This window comes from Mizuhopecten yessoensis, unplaced genomic scaffold (genome assembly GCF_002113885.1).
Source record: "Mizuhopecten yessoensis strain PY_sf001 unplaced genomic scaffold, ASM211388v2 scaffold5865, whole genome shotgun sequence".
NCBI lineage: Eukaryota > Metazoa > Mollusca > Bivalvia > Pectinida > Pectinidae > Mizuhopecten > Mizuhopecten yessoensis.
In genome coordinates, this window is record NW_018406262.1 from 27,984 (window position 1) to 51,944 (window position 23,961).

Consider the following 23,961-nt stretch of genomic DNA (forward strand, 5'->3'; position numbering starts at 1 on the left):
AGAGACTAGCTATACAGTCACCATACAGAGACTAGCTATACAGTCACCATACAGAGACTAGCTATACAGTCACCATACAGAGACTAGCTATACAGTCACCATACAGAGACTAGCTATACAGTCACCATACAGAGACTAGCTATACAGTCACCATACAGAGACTAGCTATACAGTCACCATACAGAGACTAGCTATACAGTCACCATACAGAGACTAGCTATACAGTCACCATACAGAGACTAGCTATACAGTCACCATACAGAGACTAGCTATACAGTCACCATACAGAGACTAGCTATACAGTCACCATACAGAGACTAGCTATACAGTCACCATACAGAGACTAGCTATACAGTCACCATACAGAGACTAGCTATACAGTCACCATACAGAGACTAGCTATACAGTCACCATACAGAGACTAGCTATAGAGTCACCATACAGAGACTAGATATACAGTCACCATACAGAGACTAGCTATAGAGTCACCATACAGAGACTAGATATACAGTCACCATACAGAGACTACCTTTACAGTAACCATACAGAGACTAACTATACAGTCACCATACAGAGACTAGCTTTACAGTCACCATACAGAGACTAGCTATAAAAACACCATACAGAGACTAGCTTTACAGTCACCATACAGAGACTAGCTATACAAACAACATACAGAGACTAACTATACAGTTACAATACAGAGACTAGCTTTACAGTCACCATACAGAGACTAGCTATACAAACACTATACAAAGACTAGCTATAGAGTTACAATACAGAGACTAGCTATACAGTCACCATACAGAAACTAGCCATACGGTCACCATAAGAGACTAGCTATACAGTCACCATACCGAGACTAACTATACAGTCACCATACAGAGACTAGCTTTACAGTCCCCATACAGAGACTAGCTATAAAAACACCATACAGAGACTAACTATACAGTCACCATACAGAGACTAGCTATAGAGTCACCATACAGAGACTAGATATACAGTCACCATACAGAGACTAGCTATAGAGTCACCATACTGAGACTAGCTATACAGTCACCATACAGAGACTAACTATACAGTCACCATACAGAGACTAGCTATACAGACACCATACAGAGACTAGCTATAAAGTCACCATACAGAGACTAGCTATAGAGTCATCATACAGAGACTAGATATACAGTCACCATACAGAGACTACCTTTACAGTAACCATACAGAGACTAACTATACAGTCACCATACAGAGACTAGCTTTACAGTAACCATACAGAGACTAACTATACAGTCACAATACAGAGACTAGCTTTACAGTCACCATACAGAGACAAGCTATACAAACAACATACAGAGACTAACTACACACTTACAATACAGAGACTAGCTTTACAGTCACCATACAGAGACAAGTTATACAAACACCATACCGAGACTAGATTTACAGTCGCCATACAGAGACTATCTATACAAACACTATACAGAGACTAGCTATAGAGTTACAATACAGAGACTAGCCAAACAGTCACCATACAGCGACTAGCTATACAGCCACCATACAGAGACTAGCTATACAAACACTATACAAAGACTAGCTATAGAGTTACAATACAGAGACTAGCCAAACAGTCACCATACAGCGACTAGCTATACAGCCACCATACAGAGACTAGCTATACAAACACTATACAGAGACTTGCTATAGATTTACCATACAGAAACTAACTATAGTCACCATACAGAGACTAGCTATACAGTCACCTTACAGAGACTAGCTATACAGTCACCATACAGAAACTAGCCATACGGTCACCATAAGAGACTAGCTATACAGTCACCATACCGAGACTAACTATACAGTCACCATACCGAGACTAACTATACAGTCACCATACCGAGACTAACTATACAGTCACCATACCGAGACTAACTATACAGTCACCATACCGAGACTAACTATACAGTCACCATACCGAGACTAACCATACGGTCACCATACAGAGACTAGCTATACAGTCACCTTACAGAGACTAGCTATACAGTCACCATACAGAGACAAGCTATACAGTCACCATACAGAGACTAGCTATAGAGTCACTATACATAGACTAGCTTTACAGTCACCATACAGAGACTTGCTATAAAAACACCATACAGAGACTAGCTTTACAGTCACCATACAGAGACTAGTTATACAAACACCATACCGAGACTAGATTTACAGTCACCATACAGAGACTAGCTATACAAACACTATACAGAGACTAGCTATAGAGTTACCATACAGAGACTAACTATAGTCACCATACAGAGACTAGCTATACGGTCACCATACAGAGACTGGCTATACGGTCACCATACAGAGACTAGCTATATAGTCACCATATAGAGACTAGCTATACAGTTACAATACAGAGACTAGCTTTACAGTCACCATACAGAGACTAGCTATACAGTCACCATACAGAGACTAACTATACAGTCACCATACAGAGACTAGCTATACAGTCAATTTACAGAGACTAGCTATGTGTTTACAATCACATTAAAGAGTCTTAATATACAGTTATCATACAGCTCAAATGTGATTGGTAATACAATGACGGCTACAATGGTGTATCATGGGTCATGCAGTGATTTCCACATGTAATCCCATGGAAGTTGACGTGATAGAACATCGACCAAGTGATTAGAATATGTAAATGTTTTCACAAAGCCGCTACACAGACTAACATCGACAATGTAGGGATCAGTTTTATTATTTCATTCTTTTAAGGAGACGACTAAGACTGCAGCAATTTTCCTTTATTGACAAGCGTGAAAATAAAAAAATCCCACACATTTTACGTTACTGGAAGACGAATGGTGGTAAGATGCCGTTCAATCACCACGCCAAACATATCGTAGCTGAACCAGTAGTACTATGTTTCCCACACTTGCGTAGAACTCTTTTCAAGTACCGGTCGGGGATCAAAGGAAATCTGGCGCTAATCGGAGGTTAAATGACCCTAAAAAGGCCAAGTAAGGTCACACAAGGTCGGAGGACAGAGGGGGAAGCATTAAAATGTATAAAGCGAAGAGTAAGATTATGGCGAGAACGGGGCTATGGTCTCCAGCCCGATAACACTAACTGTAGAGTAGAGGTGAGGATAGGAGAGGGGGCTACTGACACGGTCCATTTACCAACAGTACTCACTGTACAGTAGTAAGGGGGATAGGAGAGGGGGCTACTGACACGGTCCATTTAACAACAATACTCACTGTACAGTAGTAAGGGGGATAGGAGAGGGAACTACCGATGTGGGTGAGCTATCATCAATAGTTTTCACATAGCTGGCTGTTTTGGGATCAGCAATTTAATGCTAAGGGAAGGGAACGAATTCGAATAAGCCGATATATATATATATATATATATATTTTAAACAGGCGATCTTTTTTCCAATCGGCAAAATGATGTGATGGTAATCCGTAAAACTATCAATATTTCAGAAAATGACCCAAAATAAATACAAATATTTCCGAAATGTGTTTTTACTACGACAGGGCCTCATTTTCCCATGTCTAATACGATATCTTATACTTAAACACACCTCCCGGTCAATTTCTGAAGCATACGATATGATGTATATCATTTAACATTGATTTTGCTGCGTATCATGAAATGACGAAGTTAGCAAGGTATTTTTATACACATTTTAAGCTATTGTTTTAAAACAACAAATACTGATGAAGTTGAAATAGAGGAAATAATGTTTGTCTTCACGTGCATCGATACCAGAAAATGTTTGGAGAGGACTATTTATTCAAAAATGTCCACCCGAATCGGATAATCAAATGACCGAGCCCTTTCCGTGAATCTGCTATGTGACACTGTAGCATTGGTATTTACAAGTGGCAACTGAAGTCTACTTGAATGGATTTTGATAAGGATATGGTTGGGTTTTTTCTCACAATAAATAATGTTTGAGAAAGAGACAACATGACAAGCAGAATGGTTAAGGACGCTTTCAGGTCTGGAGGGATTCGGCCAACTGTTGTAAAGATCCCCAGCAGTGTGACCCGAGATGGCCGCGGGGAAACCGTTCGCTAACGTGTGGACGTGATGTATCCCGATCCAAGTGTGACCAGAGGTCAATCTGCACATCATTGTCCGAAGCTGCTGGCCAGTGTAACATTGACGGATGCACATAAAGAGCCAGCACTTGTGCAGCGCGGTCAGTTATCGACTGGACAATACAGAGGTAGAGTGATAACAATGGCGGCCGAGGTCACGACCTAGCGCCCTTTATGGTGTCCAGTTCACCATGTAAAGCGAAACAAAAACGAAATCTTATGCGTTCTGGTTCTCCGATATCTCGGGCACGTCGCAAATTGTACTGCGGACAATATCAATTATAGAGGGAATAAAAAGTTTAAATGGCTGCCCAATCCCTCATTCTTTGACAGAGCCGTTGGTTTTGTGCACCTGCCCCTGTCCGTGTCCCGAAATAACCCTGACCGGTCGGGTGAGCAGTGGCCAGTGAGGTCAGGGGGCGGACACTTTCGGACTTGTGACGGGACATTATGCAGGGTCCAGGGTCAACAGGGTAGTCAAATTTCGTGTGGCCTTACTTGCCCGAATTAACGCATCCAAAAACGATAGAGTTCAAATACGAACGAAATGCGTACCTCGCAAACCCATATATAAGCTTAAATTAACTACTCACAAATACACATCTAAAATATTCTAACCAAACCTAAGATATCACCTTCAGTTTGACAACAAAAATTAAAACTAACAGATTAAATATTCATACCAAAGCTAAGATTAAAAATTCGATATTCATATGAAAACTAGGCGAAGCAACTCCAATATTCAAACCAACATTAAGATCAACATCTCCAAAATACAAACCAAAATAAAGGACAACAACTAAGTTGAACATTTTCAACAAAGCAAAACTAAGTTGAGCATATTCAATATTACAAAACCAAGATGAATATTTTCAACAAAGCAAAGCTAAGATGAACATTTTCAACAAAGCAAAACTAAGTTGAGCATATTCAATATTACAAAACCAAGACGAACATTTTCAACAAAGCAAAGCTAAGATGAACATTTTCAACAAAGCAAAACTAAGTTGAGCATATTCAATATTACAAAACCAAGATGAACATTTTCAACAAAGCAAAGCTAAGATGAACATTTTCAACAAAGCAAAACTAAGTTGAGCATATTCAATATTACAAAACCAAGATGAACATTTTCAACAAAGCAAAGCTAAGATGAACATTTTCAACAAAGCAAAACTAAGTTGAGCATATTCAATATTACAAAACCAAGATGAACATTTTCAACAAAGCAAAGCTAAGATGAACATTTTCAACAAAGCAAAACTAAGATGAACATTTTCAACAATGCAAAACTAAGTTGAACATATTCAATATAACAAAACTAAGATGAACATTTTCAACAAAGCAAAACTAAGTTGAACATCCCCAACAAAGCAAAACTAAGTTGGACATTTCCAACAAAGCAAAACTAAGTTGAACAACTCCAATATAACAAAACTAAGTTGAACATCTCCAACAAAGCAAAACCAAGTTGAACATTTCCAACAAAGCAAAACTAAGTTGAACATTTCCAACAAAGCAAAACTAAGATGAACATTTTTAACAAAGCAAAACTAAGATGAACATCTCCAACAAAGCAAAACTAAGATGAACAAAACTAAGATGAACATTTTCAACAAAGCAAAACTAAGTTGAACATATTCAATAAAACAAAACTAAGATGAACATTTTCAACAAAGCAAAACTAAGTTGAACATATTCAATATAACAAAACTAAGATGAACATTTTCAACAAAGCAAAACTAAGTTGAACATATTCAATATAACAAAACTAAGATGAACATTTTCAACAAAGCAAAACTAAGTTGAACATATTCAATATAACAAAACTAAGATGAACATTTTCAACAAAGCAAAACTAAGTTGAACATCTCCAACAAAGCAAAACTAAGTTGAACATTTCCAACAAAGCAAAACTAAGTTGAACAACTCCAATATAACACAACTAAGTTGAACATCTCCAACAAAGCAAAACCAAGTTGAACATTTCCAACAAAGCAAAACTAAGTTGAACATTTCCAACAAAGCAAAACTAAGATGAACATTTCTAACAAAGCAAAACTAAGTTGAACATTTCCAACAAAGCAAAACTAAGTTGAACAACTCCAATATAACACAACTAAGTTGAACATCTCCAACAAAGCAAAAATAAGTTGAACATTTCCAATATAACAAAACTAAGTTGAACATTTCCAACAGAGCAAAACTAAGATGAACATCTCCAACAAAGCAAAACTAAACTAAGATGAACAAAACTAAGATGAACATTTTCAACAAAGCAAAACTAAGATGAACAAACAAAACTAAGTTGAACATTTGCAACATAGCATGACTAAGTTACAAAACTCCAATTTACACAAAAATAAAGATAGCAGCAACAATATCCATACGAACACTAAAAGAAAAGTCCAATACATAAACAGAAGTGACCAACTCTTACATTCAACACACATACAGTATGTAGTCTACTGTACCTCAATAACTCCACATACAGTGTGTACTCTACCTCAATAACTACACATACAGTGTGTACTCTACCTTAATAACTACACATACAGTGTGTATTCTTACCTCAATAACTCCACATACAGTGTGTACTCTACCTCAATAGTTACACATCCAGTGTGTACTCTATCTCAATAACTACACATACAGTATGTACTCTACTGTACCTCAATAACTCCACATACAGTGTGTACTCTACCTCAATAGTTACACATACAGTGTGTACTCTATCTCAATAACTACACATACAGTATGTACTCTACTGTACATCAATAACTCCACATACAGTGTGTACTCTACCTCAATTGTTACACATACAGTGTGTACTCTATCTCAATAACTACCCATACAGTGTGTACTCTACCTTAATAACTACACATTCAGTGTGTATTCTTACCTCAATAACTCCACATACAGTGTGGACTCTATCTCAATAACTACACATACAGTGTGTACTATATCTCAATAACTACACATACAGTATGTACTCTTCCTCAATAACTACACATACAGTGTGTACTCTACCTTAATAACTACACATTCAGTGTGTATTCTTACCTCAATAACTCCACATACAGTGTGTACTCTACCTCAATTGTTACACATACAGTGTGTACTCTATCTCAATAACTACCCATACAGTGTGTACTCTACCTTAATAACTACACATTCAGTGTGTATTCTTACCTCAATAACTCCACATACATTGTGTACTCTATCCCAATAACTACACATACAGTGTGTACTCTACCTCAATAACTACACATACAGGTTATCTTCACATAAGGGTTGATGGGGTCACATGTGGGACGTCTCCTTTATTGATATGAACTCTTCAGTATTTAATTAGACAACATGTGCCGTTCTCTGACAACTCACAATTGCTTTGACATAATTCTTTATGTGTTTACCATCTGGTTGATACGTCTTTTACACGAGATTGGTAAATGTCATTGGTGTATTGTCACATAAAATACATGACATAGCTTGCCCCCTACCTTCCATATGCTACCCCATGACCTTTGAGCAGGTAACCGTCACGTCACGTCACGGAACGATGAGCGCGTGCAAGTATGGTATAACCGCACTCTAACTTCAGGGTAAAACATCAATTAATGTGTAGCGTGTTTGGGATGGAACTAGAGGGGTCATGAAGGACGCCAGCCATGAATAATTAATTTAGTGTTTTACATAGTACAACCCCCTCCTTTTCTGGAACGCGCATGCGCACATTTATCAGGTATCTTGAGGTTGCAATGCAGTCTCGAACTATTTCCATGGGTAATATCTAGGGGGAGGTGGGGGGCGTTGCACAGAAAAGTTCTTTTATTAAGTTGATTTTAATACTTATAATGTATTTTATCTAAAAAAAACAAAAAAAAACGTATTCTTTTTTTATCGAATCCGATACATTTATTCCGTTGCGCGAAAACGGGAAGTTAACTAGTTTCAGATTTTCCTACCAAACTCGAGGTCGCAATAAACGGCTTGATTTACTCGGAATCATGTTCAAGTTCAAGTTCTTTATTTGCTGAAGTTTTACAACTTATGGCAATTACAGATAAGACAAAGACACTCACAAGGACACACTCACACTGACTCGCACACATCATCCTCATCATCAAGAACACTCACACTAACTCGCACACATCCTCCTCCTCCTCATCTTCTTCATCCTCATCTTCTTCTTCTTCTTCATCATCATCATCATCTCATCATCATCATCATCTCATCATCAACATATCAGCAACAGCAGCAGCAATAATTCGTCATTCATCATACTCACATTCATACACACGCCAGAACCATTTTTCACTCTCATTCACCCATACAAGACTTATCAATGTAATGGTATATTACATAATTTGTATACAATAAACTGATGTACAACATGTATCTTAACATGACCTGTTCTAATGATGACCTCTTAATAAATCTGCTCTACGTTTAAACGCTAGTGATAATTACTTTCCTAAATTATTAAGTTCTCTTGTGTTTTCGATTTTGAGTAATTGAACAAATTTATACATACTAGGCCTTTTGAAGTATTATTTCTTTATGTATTTAGACCGGAGGTCTGAATAGCGATTATATTTATTTATAAAATGAAATTCATCTTCTTTATCATTTTCATTACATAAAATACATTTTCTTTCTTCTCTAGGTACAATAGACAGGTCAAGCGCACATAAACCTATCTTAGAAATATGTTTTAAATTATTAGAATTAATTGGCTTATGAAGATATGGTTGCAATTTAATATTTTCCACTAAATGCTGATATAATACTCCTTTAGAAGAAGAATGAATTTTCTCTAGACAATCTTGCTGAAAACTATCACATAATCGCTGCTTATATACTTCACTAGAATGATACTATCAGTCACAAACATGTATCCAAGGCCGACTCTTGAAAGATCAATCATAGCACGCTTTCAGCACACAGTTATCAGAAGGTTGTAATTTAATCCAATACTCAAAATGTTTAACTTTTCTTAACAGCTCTAACTGAGATCTTCCAAATTCAATATAAAGAAATGCAGAGTTTGTAGATTTTCTTAATCCTAATAATGATTTCAAAAATCCAATATGCATTTTTTCTATTTCGGGTGCTTTATGAAATCCCCAAATTTCTGAACCGTACATTAAAATACTATTGACAAATGTGTCAAAAACAGCAAGACGAGATTCTATATTAAAAGAATTCTTTTTACATACATTATTTATGGCAAATAGTGCTTTTCGATGTAGCGTAATTTTCATTATCAGTGTTGGGTTATTTTTAGAAATATTGTTTTTCAGAAAATGTCAGCAAAACTCATTAAGGTTTACGACAATGAATTTTTATATTACGGACATTGTTTATTGTTTTTAAGAAAGAAACATTTGTTTTACTGTTGTATGAGCAAACGGTAAAAGTTTGTTCCTGGTAATCACTGGATGTTTCAAAATTAAATAAATGTTATCCAGTATGCTGTATGGGAACGAAAGGGCTCGACGCTAAGCAGTGACAGAGGTTCAGATTTTGTCCTATTTATTCATATAATTTTATCCCCGTCAAATATTGTATTTATATACAGAAGAAATATACCAAAAATAAACTCCTATCATACAGCTTTTTTTTTCATTCCATAAAAAAATGTTTCTTCTCATAATCGATCACAAGATAAAAACGGAAACTTCGCACTTTCCCGGCACTTCAGCCCCTAAAGAAGTTTACAACAACTTTTATAAACATATAGAAATCGTTAGCGTACACACGTCTATCATGTAAATAAAAGTACATAAAAATGACAATTCATGCTTATATTCTTTCCATGCTTCATAATAAAGTAATAAATGTATACCAGATACCCACATAGGTACATGTACATATGTAGCATACATATTTACAATGTATGTACAGTTACGTTTATCTATGTGTAATTTCCATACTACCTATCATACAGAATCGCATACATTTCCATTCACGCACATTTGAGCCAAACGGTTAACTTTTAATGTTGAAATACATTAAACATTAATTTTAAATGCTGTGGAAACAAATATTTGCTGGAGACCATTTATCTTCGATCCAATAGAAACCTACAAACTGTGTCATCCAAACAGATGTAACATCAAATTGATTATCACTTGTTAAGCACGTGCACAGCTGAAGGAAACTTTTAGGTCGAATCAATACACTGTATCGATAAGAACGCACCACGTGACCTGTTCCTTGTGTTTACCACAATAGTGTCATCACGCATGACCAATCCACGCACTATTTCACACCTGAGTCGTGCATGGTTGATAACCAAGGGGAGTGTGCAACCACACACGTTCAGTTTACGTGTACAGTGTGTCATGAAATCAAATGTTACGTACGTACATGACAATCAATAATGCGGCAAAGACGAATGAAAACACGAGTCCTGCTTCTACACAGTCTACACAGATAAAGTGTATTATCGTTATTTGTAATTAAGACAAGGTTTTCGTGTGAAATTATCCCCGAGTACTCATTAGTTTCCTTGCCACAATGTGTGGCCTACCTTGCGTAAATGTGCAATTATAACTCCGCCATATAGAAAATGTACCGTAGTTTGATAATCTGACGTGTTACTTTCATGTAAAAATACATCACAATCTAAGGGTTTCCAGATATTTATTAATATTTAATACGGCATTACCGTATACCAACCGCGGTTGAATTTACAGATGAAGTAGTGAGCGGCCGGACGTTATGTAATCTAGTCAAACCATGTAGCTAGCGTTATAGTCTCGTTCAACCAGACGCTTGATCACTTGTAATTCAATAGTCTGGACATACACAGTACTTTAGAATTATCATCACCAGAGGGCAGTGTTTTTACTTTCGTTCCCGGACGTTATGTCAACGCCATTAAACATTTCAATGAATAATGAAATTAATGATTTTTTTTTTACCTATGCATGCATTCCTGAAGTACCCGTGTATACACTTTTATTTCTGTACGCAGATGACAGTGCAATTATCTTCTCGCACAAAGACCCAAAAATTATTTCAAAATTTCTATCGAAAAACTTAGAGTCATGTCACGATTGGCTAACAGATAACAAATTATCCTTACATCTTGGAAAAACAGAGAGTATTTTGTTTGGCCCCAAAAGGAAACTTTCCAAATTACCTGAAGGCTCATTTTCTGTTTCGTGTTACGGTAATATAATTATGCCTCAGGTGTGTGTCAAATATCTTGGTATTATATTGGACAACTTTCTATCTGGAGAACAAATTGTCCAAAATATTTAAAAAAAAGTGAACCAGAAATTGTGGTTTCTATATAGACACCGTGACTGTCTCAATTTTAGATCTAGAAAAACCCTGGTGTCGGCACTGATCCAATGTCATTTTGACTATGCTTCTAGCTGCTGGTTCGAAAACATATCCAAAAAACTTCGACAAAAACTACAAATTACACAGAATAAAGTGGTCAGATTTATTCTGAAACTTGATAATAGATCAAGAGTCACCCATCGGGAATTGGAACAAGCTAATATGTTGGATGTTGGGGGCAGGGTGAAACAGCTCCGTTTTAACCATGTCTTTAATATTCAACATAACAAATGTCCATCCTATATGAAAGAAAATTTTACTAGAACAGAGAAAAAACACTTTACCAGGAACAGTGATCTGAATTTCAACATTCCTTATATAAAAGGTGTGGAATCATCATCTTTTTTCTATAATGCTATCAAAGATTGGAATAACTTACCACATTCAATAAAATCTGTCGATCACAAGATGAAATTCAAAAGCGAGATAAAAAAGTACTTACAAGTTTTGGCAAAAAATGATTTTGAGCAAGAATTTGTCTTCTAAAGGTAATTTTTATTCTATCCCAGTGGGTGACTCTAAACTTCTTCTAAAAATATATGATGTATTACCAAAATTTTAACTAAAGTACCAATATAATATGTACTTTTTATAAATGTTATGGAAGATTTTATTACCATCATCCTCAGTCTTTATTTTATTAAAAGTCATTTTTATATATGTATTATACCCCAAATTGCTATAATTTGTTAGACAGATAATAGGTTGGTAGGGATTGCCCAACCACCTGTTGTCTGTTCTACACACAAGTACCACAGTATAAATGTATATGGCCTAACACCATCTTATATTGTTACTTAATATCTGCAAGAATGACATCATCTTGCATTATGATATGTACAGTGATACATATAACTGATATTTTAATATTACAAGTGGAAACAACATCATGCATAGCCCCACATATATATATTATCAGAAGGAAATCATATTTGCTAATGACAACTCCATCTTATACCGTCAAATAAAATAACATCTTATTTTGATGAAATAATATATCATCATCATATTTGACCAATTACAACTTATTCTATTCATATATATATTATTACGAGAAATTATACCATCTTATATTCATATTATAAGGTCAAATCCTTAGGACCTTTTGTTATCTAAGTAATTAAGATCTATACTAGAGGACCCCATTGGAAATAAGCTGCCACCCAGCTTTCATGGGAATCCTAGGTTAAAGCTTAGTCAAACAGATACATTGTATTTATAGTGCTCCAAAATTTGTGATATTAACTTTGATGTGATAATCTAAATACTGTGATAAATCTGTGATTATTATGCAATTGAAATCTGTGATCATATGTGATATTTGTACCTGTATCTTGCTTTTACCGAATAAATATTATTTAACAATGTAAGAAAATGTGTCAAATCTCCAGAATAATGCCATATATTTCCATTGAATAAATCATAACTAAGCACAAAGCCAACAAGGCTGACTGAAGTTGGGAAAAAAGCATGCAAAGCAAGTGAGATTTTACCTGTACACCGTTCAAAACACCTTCAAGTTCTCACTCAGGTAATCTGGCTTGTCTTGTATCAATAGCCTTGTTAGCTTCATGAATTGTTGTTAAATATCCAATGAAAATACATGAAATCATTCTTTTTGAAGAATTTTCTTAATTTTTTTCTCGTTAATAGTAAAAACTCGGATACTTCAGGAATGCATATAAAGGTATTTTTTTAATGAATTAAAATATTCAATGTAATTTTGGGCCACTCAAATTCTGACTTCAAAAGTAAAAAGGGTGTGTCAACCTTTGACCAATGATTTTTTTACCAGAATCTCGGTAAGCTTCGTTATGATGTCACAAAACGAAAGCACTGGGTTTGATCAGACTCTCTATTCGGCGTAGCTTGCACAGGCAACAAGAGTCTGGTTGAACGAGACTACTAGCGTCACTAAAACAACAGGTAAAATAGTGCCTGACGTTAAAAAAAGATGTGTTATGGTTCTCATAACTAGTAACAAACGATAATCCTACGAGGTTATTTATAATCTATTTAAATTACTTGTGTGCAAGTACATAAGCACCATTGAACGTGAATGTTGAACTTGAGTTGTTTACCTTTTTGCTACATACTACGCATAAAAGATATCTGGTATTACAAAATCGATGACGTCACTGGTTATTATTATAACTGAATGCGTCAACATTGGAATCCCAGGGTGCATCAATGTTAGTTCTTTATAATAAGCACCCACATAGATCGGTATGAATGAATTTGAACAACATCCGCACGTTCCTGAATGTCAAATTTCGCATATTTTTCAAATCTATGGCCACCACATCTAATCTTCGACTGGTAACTATAGTAACACGTATTTGCATATATACCTGTCAATCTTAGTTGTGCCTACTTGCTATTCATGTATCGAACAGTTACACAACAAAGTGTACACTCAAACACAATTGTACTGGTATATTTATATCTTAACCACGGGCATTAGCCTCGTCTGTCAATACACCTAGTAAATATGAAGGTAGTGAATGAACTCTATCGCCCTATTAAAATGGCCTTGTTTCAGATAACGTGTGACTTTGTCATAACTGTTCACTATATCACGATGGGACCGCTGTCTGGATCGACAGGTTAATATTTCTTCTTCAATTTGATGTAATATAATTTTCAGAAGATTTCATAAAACATCGAAAAAAAGTCAGATTTCAGCAGCTCGGACACTACTGTCATGTGAATGATACGCTGGCTAGGACACTACTGTCATGTGAATGAGACGCTGGCTCGGACACTAATGTCATGTAAATGATACGCTAGCTTGGACACTAATGTCATGTAAATGATAAGCTAGCTCGGACACTAATGTCATGTAAATGATACGCTAGTCATGTAAATGATACGCTAGTCATGTGAATGATACGCTGGCTCGGACACAACTGTCATGTAAATGATACGCTAGCTCGGACACTAATGTCATGTAAATGATACACTGGCTCGGACGCTAATGTGATGTGAATGATACGCTGGCTCGGACACTACTGTCATGTGAATGATACGCTAGCTCGGACACTAATGTCATGTAAATGATACGCTAGCTCAGACACTAATGTCATGTGAATGATACGCTGATACCCTGATGGAGCTTCAAACAGAATTATAAGACGTACACACCCTCATCGTTGTAACAAACTAAGTTGTGTAACATTTTATGTCTTGTCGGATATCCTGGTCAATTTTCAAGCTGAACAGGATGGTGATGACGGTGGCCATGTTATACTGCTTCTGTGACCGTAATGCTGATTGGCTTGTCAAATCGCCAATTGATTTCAAACCAATCAGCGCCTAGAACATTCAAATAGGAGATCTCTTTATCTGGCCAGCTTGATTGGACGGAAGTCTCCAACAGGATACTCTTAGGACATGAACTGTCATACAACTTAGTTATTTTACCTGTCGTAGACGCACTGTTTTGTCACTGAAATGCGTACTAAGGATTCAGCGTGACCAACCCAGAACAGCACACTTTTCGATGTTTATGAAATCTATGGAAAAAAATGATCTATGCTAAATCATACATAAAATTGAAGAAAACAATGTTCCTGTCGATCAACACCGCGTGGTGTTATAAACGAACAGAGTCATTCACTAGGACGTTGGTGTTTACACTTTTGATAATGTTACAGGTGTACTGACAGACGAGGCCAATGTCTGTGTCTGAACTATCAGGTCACACAAACAACTGTGATGCAATCAATAATAGTCCGTGTGTCTTGAATAACTATCTACTGCTCCTGAATACCAATGTTTTTCCTTTTTTGTCATATTTGACCTACGGTACAATCGATAACAGCAGGCACAGGGTCGCTGTAACATTGCAATTGAATCGTGCGAGATATATTGATTACAATATATAGTATTCATCATGGCCCTCAAATAAAATACAGCGATCAGCATCAGTGCGAGAAAAAAACCCTGACTGATGTCCATCTGCCTTGACCTATAAGGTGTGTACGAACGGTGTTTGTTCGGAGTTCAATGTCAGTGTGTGTTGTTTTTGTTGACTGTTTTAATGGTGGTGACGGAAGAAATGTGTTTATTGCTGGTTTTTTTTTAGTATCTCTGGTGTGTAATGTTCATCTTGTATTGTTTCAAATTCGGTTTGCCCCTTGGTAGGTGGGAGTTTGAATAATTGGGGATGGTTTTAACCCATTTACTCCTGAAGACACATTTGAACTCTTCCAATTCAAAGGTTGAAATAGTTCATTATTAAAGTTCAGGGGTGAATGAGTTAATGCTTTTCTTGACCAGTAACTGTTTTGGTTTGATGTTAGCAGCTTTCCTGTATAGAAGTATTGTTCAAAAGATTTGTCGGTTGTGTTTTCTAACGTTTTCATCGTCCAAAAAGTTTTTTTTTTTTATAGTTTTCTCCTTCCAGAAGGAATGATGATTATGTTTTTAATGTTTTCTCTATCAAGTTGGGTTGTTGGTTTTGTTATACTCACATACCCTTGAAATTTCATAATGAACTATTCCAACCTGTGAATTGGAAGAGTTCAAATGTTTCCTCAGGAGTGAATGAGTATAGTTTTTTTCTGTCCAGAAGGGTTGTTTGTTGTGTTATTAATGTTTTCTCTGTCCATAAGTGATGCTGATTGGTTTTCAAATGTTTCTCTGTCAATAAGGGTTGTTGGTTTTGTTTTTCCATATTTTCTCTGTCCATAAGGGTTTTTGGTTGTGTTTCGAATGCTTGCCCTGTCCAGGAGGGATGTTTGTTGGTTTATAAATGTTTTCCCTGCCCAGAAGGGTTATTAATTGTGTTACATGTTTTCTCTGTCCAGAAGGGTTGTTGGTGTTGTTTATTAATGTTTTCCTTGTTCAGAAGTGCTTTTGTTGTGTTTAATTTGTTCACGGTCCACAAATGTTGTGTTTTTACTATGTTCCCTGTCCACAAATGTTGTTGTTTTTACTATGTTCCCTGTCCACAAATGTTGTTGCTTTTAATACTATGTTCCCTGTCCACAAATGTTGTGTTTTTACTATGTTCCCTGTCCACAAATGTTGTGTTTTTACTATGTTCCCTGTCCACAAATGTTGTTGTTTTTACTATGTTCCCTGTCCACAAATGTTGTTGCTTTTAATACTATGTTCCCTGTCCACAAATGTTGTGTTTTTACTATGTTCCCTGTCCACAAATGTTGTTGTTTTTACTATGTTCCCTGTCCACAAATGTTGTTGTTTTTACTATGTTCCCTGTCCACAAATGTTGTTGTTTTTACTATGTTCCCTGTCCACAAATGTTGTTGTTTTTACTATGTTCCCTGTCCACAAATGTTGTTGTTTTTACTATGTTCCCTGTCCACAAATGTTGTTGTTTTTACTATGTTCCCTGTCCACAAATGTTGTTGTTTTTACTATGTTCCCTGTCCACAAATGTTGTTGTTTTTACTATGTTCCCTGTCCACAAATGTTGTTGTTTTTACTATGTTCCCTGTCCACAAATGTTGTTGTTTTTACTATGTTCCCTGTCCACAAATGTTGTTGTTTTTACTATGTTCCCTGTCCACAAATGTTGTTGTTTTTACTATGTTCCCTGTCCACAAATGTTGTTGTTTTTACTATGTTCCCTGTCCACAAATGTTGTTGTTTTTACTATGTTCCCTGTCCACAAATGTTGTTGTTTTTACTATGTTCCCTGTCCACAAATGTTGTTGTTTTTACTATGTTCCCTGTCCACAAATGTTGTTGTTTTTACTATGTTCCCTGTCCACAAATGTTGTTGTTTTTACTATGTTCCCTGTCCACAAATGTTGTTGTTTTTACTATGTTCCCTGTCCACAAATGTTGTTGTTTTTACTATGTTCCCTGTCCACAAATGTTGTTGTTTTTACTATGTTCCCTGTCCACAAATGTTGTTGTTTTTACTATGTTCCCTGTCCACAAATGTTGTTGTTTTTACTATGTTCCCTGTCCACAAATGTTGTTGTTTTTACTATGTTCCCCGTCCACAAATGTTGTTGCTTTTAATACTATGTTCCCCGTCCACAAATGTTGTTGTTTTTACTATGTTCCCTGTCCACAAATGTTGTTGTTTTTACTATGTTCCCCGTCCACAAATGTTGTTGCTTTTAATACTATGTTCCCCGTCCACAAATGTTGTTGTTTTTACTATGTTCCCTGTCCACAAATGTTGTTGTTTTAAATACAACTGTATGTACCTTGTCCACAAATGTTGATGTTTTTAATACTATGTACCTTGTCCACAAATGTCGTTATTTGATAACTATATTCCCTGTCCAACAATGTTGTTGTGATACTATGTTCCCTGTCCAACAATGTTTTTGTGATACCATGTTCCCTGTCCACAATGTTGTTGTGATACTATATTCCCTGTCCAACAATGTTGTTGTGATATTATGTTCCCTGTCCAACAATATTGTTGTGATACTATGTTCCCTGTCCACAATCACAATAAATGTTGTTATATATGTTAATTATGTTCCCTTTCGAGATATGTTGTTTTTTGTTTTGTGTGTTTCCTGCGCTGTTCTGTTTTTGTTTACAGGTCATGAATGAGGTAACATTCTTTTTATATCACAGATCATCAGTCATATGAAGATGTAAACAACCCCACGTGACCTAACTGGGGTCTCGATCGGTGTTAAGTGGGATAGGTGTATAACATTCTGTAGGCTTTCCGCAATGACAGGTGTAATTATTACATATACTAAACATACCAAGTAAAGCTTAACTTACACCTGTACACTATCCCTGCATTAGATACGGTATGTAAATAACCCGGTACGGAAAGGTGGTCAAATGATAATTTACATATCTAATGTAATATAACATATCCATACTATTGTTTACAGTCAAAGTTAAAGCTGTGTATTACCGCACCTCGTGACAACGTTTGCCTCTTGCAAGCCCCCGAAGTCATGATCTGACAATCTTATTATCACATACTGATTTTTGATTTGCCACTTTACAAGCTTTGCTTAACTTCCATATCAAATTATAAAAATTATATTAAATGCAGTCATGTATATATCCAACACCAGTCTAGCGTATAAAATGAATCCGCACACACACCTCATCCTAAGCAGTATATTTTGTATGCATCCGACCGATGAAATGACAATGGAATCGTGTCGAAAAATAACACGTCTGATCAGGATACGTTTGTGTCCGTATCGGAAACTATTCATATACAAAAAACCCAACTATATTCTTTAGATTTAATTTTTCAAAATCAATTGAAGAAATTACCAATCCAGACAGTTTCTGAATGACATAGGTCTGAACAAGAGTAAAAAAAACAATTATATCTGTTTATGATATTGGTATTACCGGTCGTTTTTATTTTGAAAAATCTGATATAAGTTGCGCTTAATTGTATACATTTTATAATGTCGTGTTGTACGTGTCTAAACGTAGATGCTCCCACTATTGTACGTCCAGACCAACATTGTGTTGTCCCTATCTATATTTTTTAGCTTCAGTAAGTACACACGGTATAAACCCAGCCCATTGTAATGCTAACTGCTTACTTAAGGTCACTAGCCACGTATAAAGACATTCACATTAGGTAGGAGGTCTAATAAGCCAGCTCTGAGAATTATTTAACCAGTGTGTATGACGCGTATCACAAAGAGGAGTGTAATGTCTTTGTAAATGACTATGGAGATGAATCACCCTGGTATGGGATCATTGAGCACTTGTTACGAGGTTCGTTAGCACACACCACTCCTTATAGAACACACATACATCATATCAGCAATTTTCAAACATATACGGTTTTCCCCTTAAAATATTTATCAATATATTGAACGTCAGTAAACACTAGAAACATGGAATTATTTTTTCAAAAACATATTATGTACATTTTTTTTGTATTCTTGACAATACTTGTCATTTACATTCAAAAACATGTCGAACATCAGTTGTATAATAAAATACCACTTCGTGAAAATTCTATCGATTTTTTTAACCTTACAATCAATACTAGTTAAAGATCTTTCTGCGGTTGTTTTTCTAGAAAATTTTAAGTTATTTCAAATCAATAACCGATACTTTGGGTAACCCGGATTTTTTTTGTTTTATATTGTGTATCAATTTTCAACAACATTCAACGAAAATGTCAAACGAAATGAAGTAACTAAAACATGGTACCAGAGGAAACTATATATAACATGTTTGCAAATCAATCTATGGCCTTTTTTTTTGGGAACGTACATAGGTTCGTCGTTATTTTCTATAATTATTTGAAAATTTTGTTTATTTTCACAATTTAAAAGCACATATTATGCCAAACATTGTTATTCGATATATCATTCAGGTTATATGCTCTTATCAACAGACATTAATGCATAATTTTAAGAAAAGGACCTCATATCCACCGTATATTTCTGAAGCCAAAACAAAGTGTTATTTTTATCACTCCAAATTTGCAAAGTTATAACAAATACATATATATGTCCTAAAATGGTATTTTGTTAGCGAGTATTTTCTGAACAAAATGAACGATCCAGCATTTTCAAAAATAATCAAATTTGTTCGTAAGAAATGTTCTTCGAAAATTTGAAATTTTCTAGGAATATAAAATGTAGAATTTGTAATTGATGACATGCCAAGAGTAGACCTACCTCGTGTTTTGTGTACTACGATAGTCCAAACAGTTAGCATGGAAGGCCACATACCGAGAAGCTACGGCCATCACTTCAACACTACTAGTGGCAAAACACACCTTGCGCAACAGCGCACTCGCATGATGTAAACACGGCCCTTACGTAATATAGTGCCACAGGTTAAGGTCATATGGCAGCCATGGCCGTGTTTTCCACAGTTTCTAGTGCGATAATGAGTAAAAAGTACAACTAACACTAAATAGCGTTGTATAGGGATCACATATCGTATAAGCGCATTGACCGCCACTGGGCCGGTTACTTATTAATAACCATCTGACCTGTTTGTGTATATAAAATGCGGCGGATGCTGATAGCCACGTTGTGTTTCCTGTGGACTGTGTCATCACAAGGTTGGGTAACACAGTGTTATAATGTGTGTATGTGTACACATTTTGCGTAGCCACATATTACTCACGTACATATATTGCGCTATCGCTGAACAAACAAGCCGCTGACCTCTCAAGACCCGATACACAAAGGGGGAAGTACACCACTATACATACCTTCTGGGTTTTCGGCCCCGTCCTAGCCGCTCCACATAAAAACATAGATACTAATTCCTAAGAAAGTTCACAAGGTCCCTAAATCCAGCTCAGCCCGTCCGGGTGCGAGGTAGATGCTGCAAAAAAGGAATAATTATATAACTTGTTAAAACTGGACATTCACGACGGTAGTCACGTGGTCCGTGAACTGATATGACCTCCAATGCATAGTAGGACAAACACAACAGCGGTTTTACGCTTACACGCTGGCCGGCAATTGGTCAGCCCGGCGAACCTTATTACCATGAGGCTAGGCTTCGCACCAGTCCAGACTTACCTTAGCCTTTAGGTTATCTGAGGTGAAACAGCCATTGAATTCGAGGGCTGAACTCGGGACGAAGCGGGGCCATGTCCTCAATTGTCGTGACCCGGCACAGATGCGTGCGCATGCAAGTTATATAATGGGCGCGTAACGTATGCCGGGCCTGTATGTTCTACAGTGTATATAGGTCATGTATTAATCCTCACATATTTGCCTTACTAGAAAAAACGAGCCAATCCTAGCCTCGATAGTTAACAATGTCAGGACACATTCTACCCAGGATTGTGTAATGGACTGGGAAATACCGAGGACCAGGGCACATGGGTACTCGTGTGTGGCTTTGTGTGCTGGTGTGTTAAGTCGCAGAGGGTGACAGTGAGCTGTCAAGGGAAATCGTTCTTCAAATCAGCTTTAATGGGTACACGATATGCTATATACTAGCGTTAGCATATATGTTTATCAAAGAAAGCTATAGATGAATGACTAACAAGTTAGGCTTGATGATGATAGTGCATTTATAGGCTGGGGCCCGAAAGTTTAGATATCTGGAGCTGAATTATACAGTACGTATTCCGCCTTACCATGCTGCCGTTCCGGAGTGAACGACACGGCACGCCATGTTTTTCACGTAATTGTGCGTTTTGCACAAGCTATGTCCGGTTGGTGATATATGGTGACCGGGAGGCCAAGGTTAAGATCTTCATGGTTTATTGCCCGAGCCTACAAACCGAGGCCACGCCAATTCGCAATGAACTGGATATCTCCACGGCCCCCGGTAACCGTCAGCACGAAACCCAGTGACGCCCTTGCAGTGGCTCCGAATTCCATACCATATACCCATCATTCAAAGTCATACTATAAGTAGTTGATTAAAAATGCAATCATTGACATATTTCTATTAAATATCATTATTTGTTTTGTTTTCTAAATACGTTTATAAAGATAGGTGTTTATTTGCGTATGTACACAAAGATCCCCGGTCCATTACTGGCCTCGGGAGACCGCTGCAGACCACCTAGGTTCTTTGATGTGAAACGGAGACAGCTGGTTCGCTGGCTGTGTTTTTTTTATGTGAGGTCATCTAGAGGATAAGCCCGGCCAGAGGTTCTCACACTAGCCACATTTGCATAAAGCACTCTCCTTTTCCGGACCGACGATCGACAGCGCAACCATTCAACCATTGCAATCTTTGATCGATAAAAGCTATGGGTTTCCATGCCAACCTGTACTTTGTTACCATTTGTGAAAATTATCATGTAATAGGTTTTGCCTCACGTTCAAGGATAAAATGTAACGATCGAAAGCGTAACTGCATGTGCAAGATAGTGTTTAAATATACGGCACGAAGCGTATATACACGGACTCGCTCTAAAAACCATTGAGTGGAAAAAAGGCCACGTCACTTTTTCTGCATGTGTGTATTATGAAGACAGGAAGTCGGTCAAGTGAGGTCACACATACACCCACCTACTACTGTGTGACGTATATTTTGACAAGCTCGGGCATGCGCTTTCGCATGGTCGACTAGATAAAGCACGGTTGCTATTTTGAACTGTAGTATTGATAAAATACATGGCAAAAAACGTTGTTATGTGTAAGGTACTAAGCGTCGATCACGAAGTCATCCACACGTGTATGAACGCGTTGTGTGAAGCTCATTAGTTCATTGATGAACCTAGCCTATAGCAAGCTATTACAAGCCACTGTGATGTATGGTTTCCATTCATACTTTCTGCTGCTGTGGTGCCAATTGGATACCTCTCGAGAGAGCAGTTATTCCTGTGTGGCACTGATAGTTCACTGATATTATTCACGATGGTTTGATAACCGCAAAACACGCACTGTACATGTACTCTGCGCGCGGAGCGAACTCGGTCATGTTGTGCACGTGCTACCAGATCAACACTAAATTCGTGGTTTATATGCATTATTTGTGTGTATATCATCGCACGCGATTAAAAGTGTTTTTCTATGTTTATGTCTAATTCTTCAGTTCTTGTTTTATCTAATAAGTGTTTGGGTTTTGTATAGCTGTTGACTTAACTAAATTGTAGTCTAGGTAAACAAGCACCGTTTCTTTATTCATGCTAATAAGTAATAAATGATTCGAGAACAACACATGCAGACATTTGCAGACGTACACATGTAAAACATGATAAGCTGCGTTTCGACCAGTTATTAAACTACCTAGCTAATATTTCGTTCATTGGAGTGTTCTAAATATTTCCAAACACTGACTTGCACATTTAAAACAAATGCGTACTGTAAATGACAAAAGACGCTAAATTATTTCGCACTAGCAACGACACCCTGAATTCATTGGACACAAACTTGTGTATCTACGGGCAAAAACGATAAATAAAATGCCTAACATTCATCATCGCCATAGAATTTTTGGCATTTTTTTGTGTCTTTGTAATATCACATTTCCCCATCAAAAGGACTTTGCAGGATGACGTCTAAATCTAAAACTAAAACGTCACATTTGTTTGCAAAAAATGAAAGGAATGTCCGAGCGTATCGTCAGCGAAGAGCCCGTGTCGAGTAATCCTAATGATGTAAGATGGAAGTGACGTAGGGGGCCAATAAACGTCATCGTCGCCCCCTCTTCAACGCCGCACAATGGCTACACGACTCCAAAGGACATGTGGTAGGTTTAACCCTACACACACAGTGCAAGACTTTACGAAATAATGCTGACCTCAGACACGTGTAAGCAATCGTACGAGTGAATAAGTGATTTGTTATTTGACGTTAAACACATTTTCAACTAATTATATAATAGGTGCAGCTGCACTAAGCTGTTGTTTATACATGAATGAACAGTGCACGTGGTTGGAGGTCATGATGTCAAAGTAGGACGTAAATGTATTGCATACAGATATGATTTCCGAGAAGGCAGTACAAGGAAGAAAGCATTCAGGAAGTGGAAAACGAGACATACAGGGAAGAGGGTCAAGATCAGAGTATGTGGGAACAACGTTGATGACGTAAATCAAATGAAAGAAAAATAAATGGGGGGGAGGGGG

General features: G+C 36.9%; 1 protein-coding gene across 3 annotated transcripts in view; it reads right to left on the minus strand.

The window, feature by feature from the left end:
* Positions 1–21,072, minus strand: part of LOC110451177 (nuclear factor interleukin-3-regulated protein-like) — a 30,400-nt gene extending 9,328 nt beyond the window's left edge. The window contains exons 1-2 of one of the 3 annotated variants that reach the window (XM_021499051.1): positions 20,948–21,072; positions 20,632–20,747 (exon numbers count right to left, since the gene is read on the minus strand). Coding sequence is in view for 2 of the 3 variants with exons in the window: in XM_021499050.1 (XP_021354725.1) it covers positions 20,087–20,157 (71 nt within the window). In the remaining variant the exon portion in view is untranslated. Of the gene's footprint in view, positions 1–20,086; positions 20,583–20,631; positions 20,748–20,947 lie in introns of those variants that run through there. The other 2 variants (XM_021499050.1, XM_021499049.1) reach the window with 2 other exon arrangements.
* Positions 21,073–23,961: the final 2,889 nt, after the last annotated feature.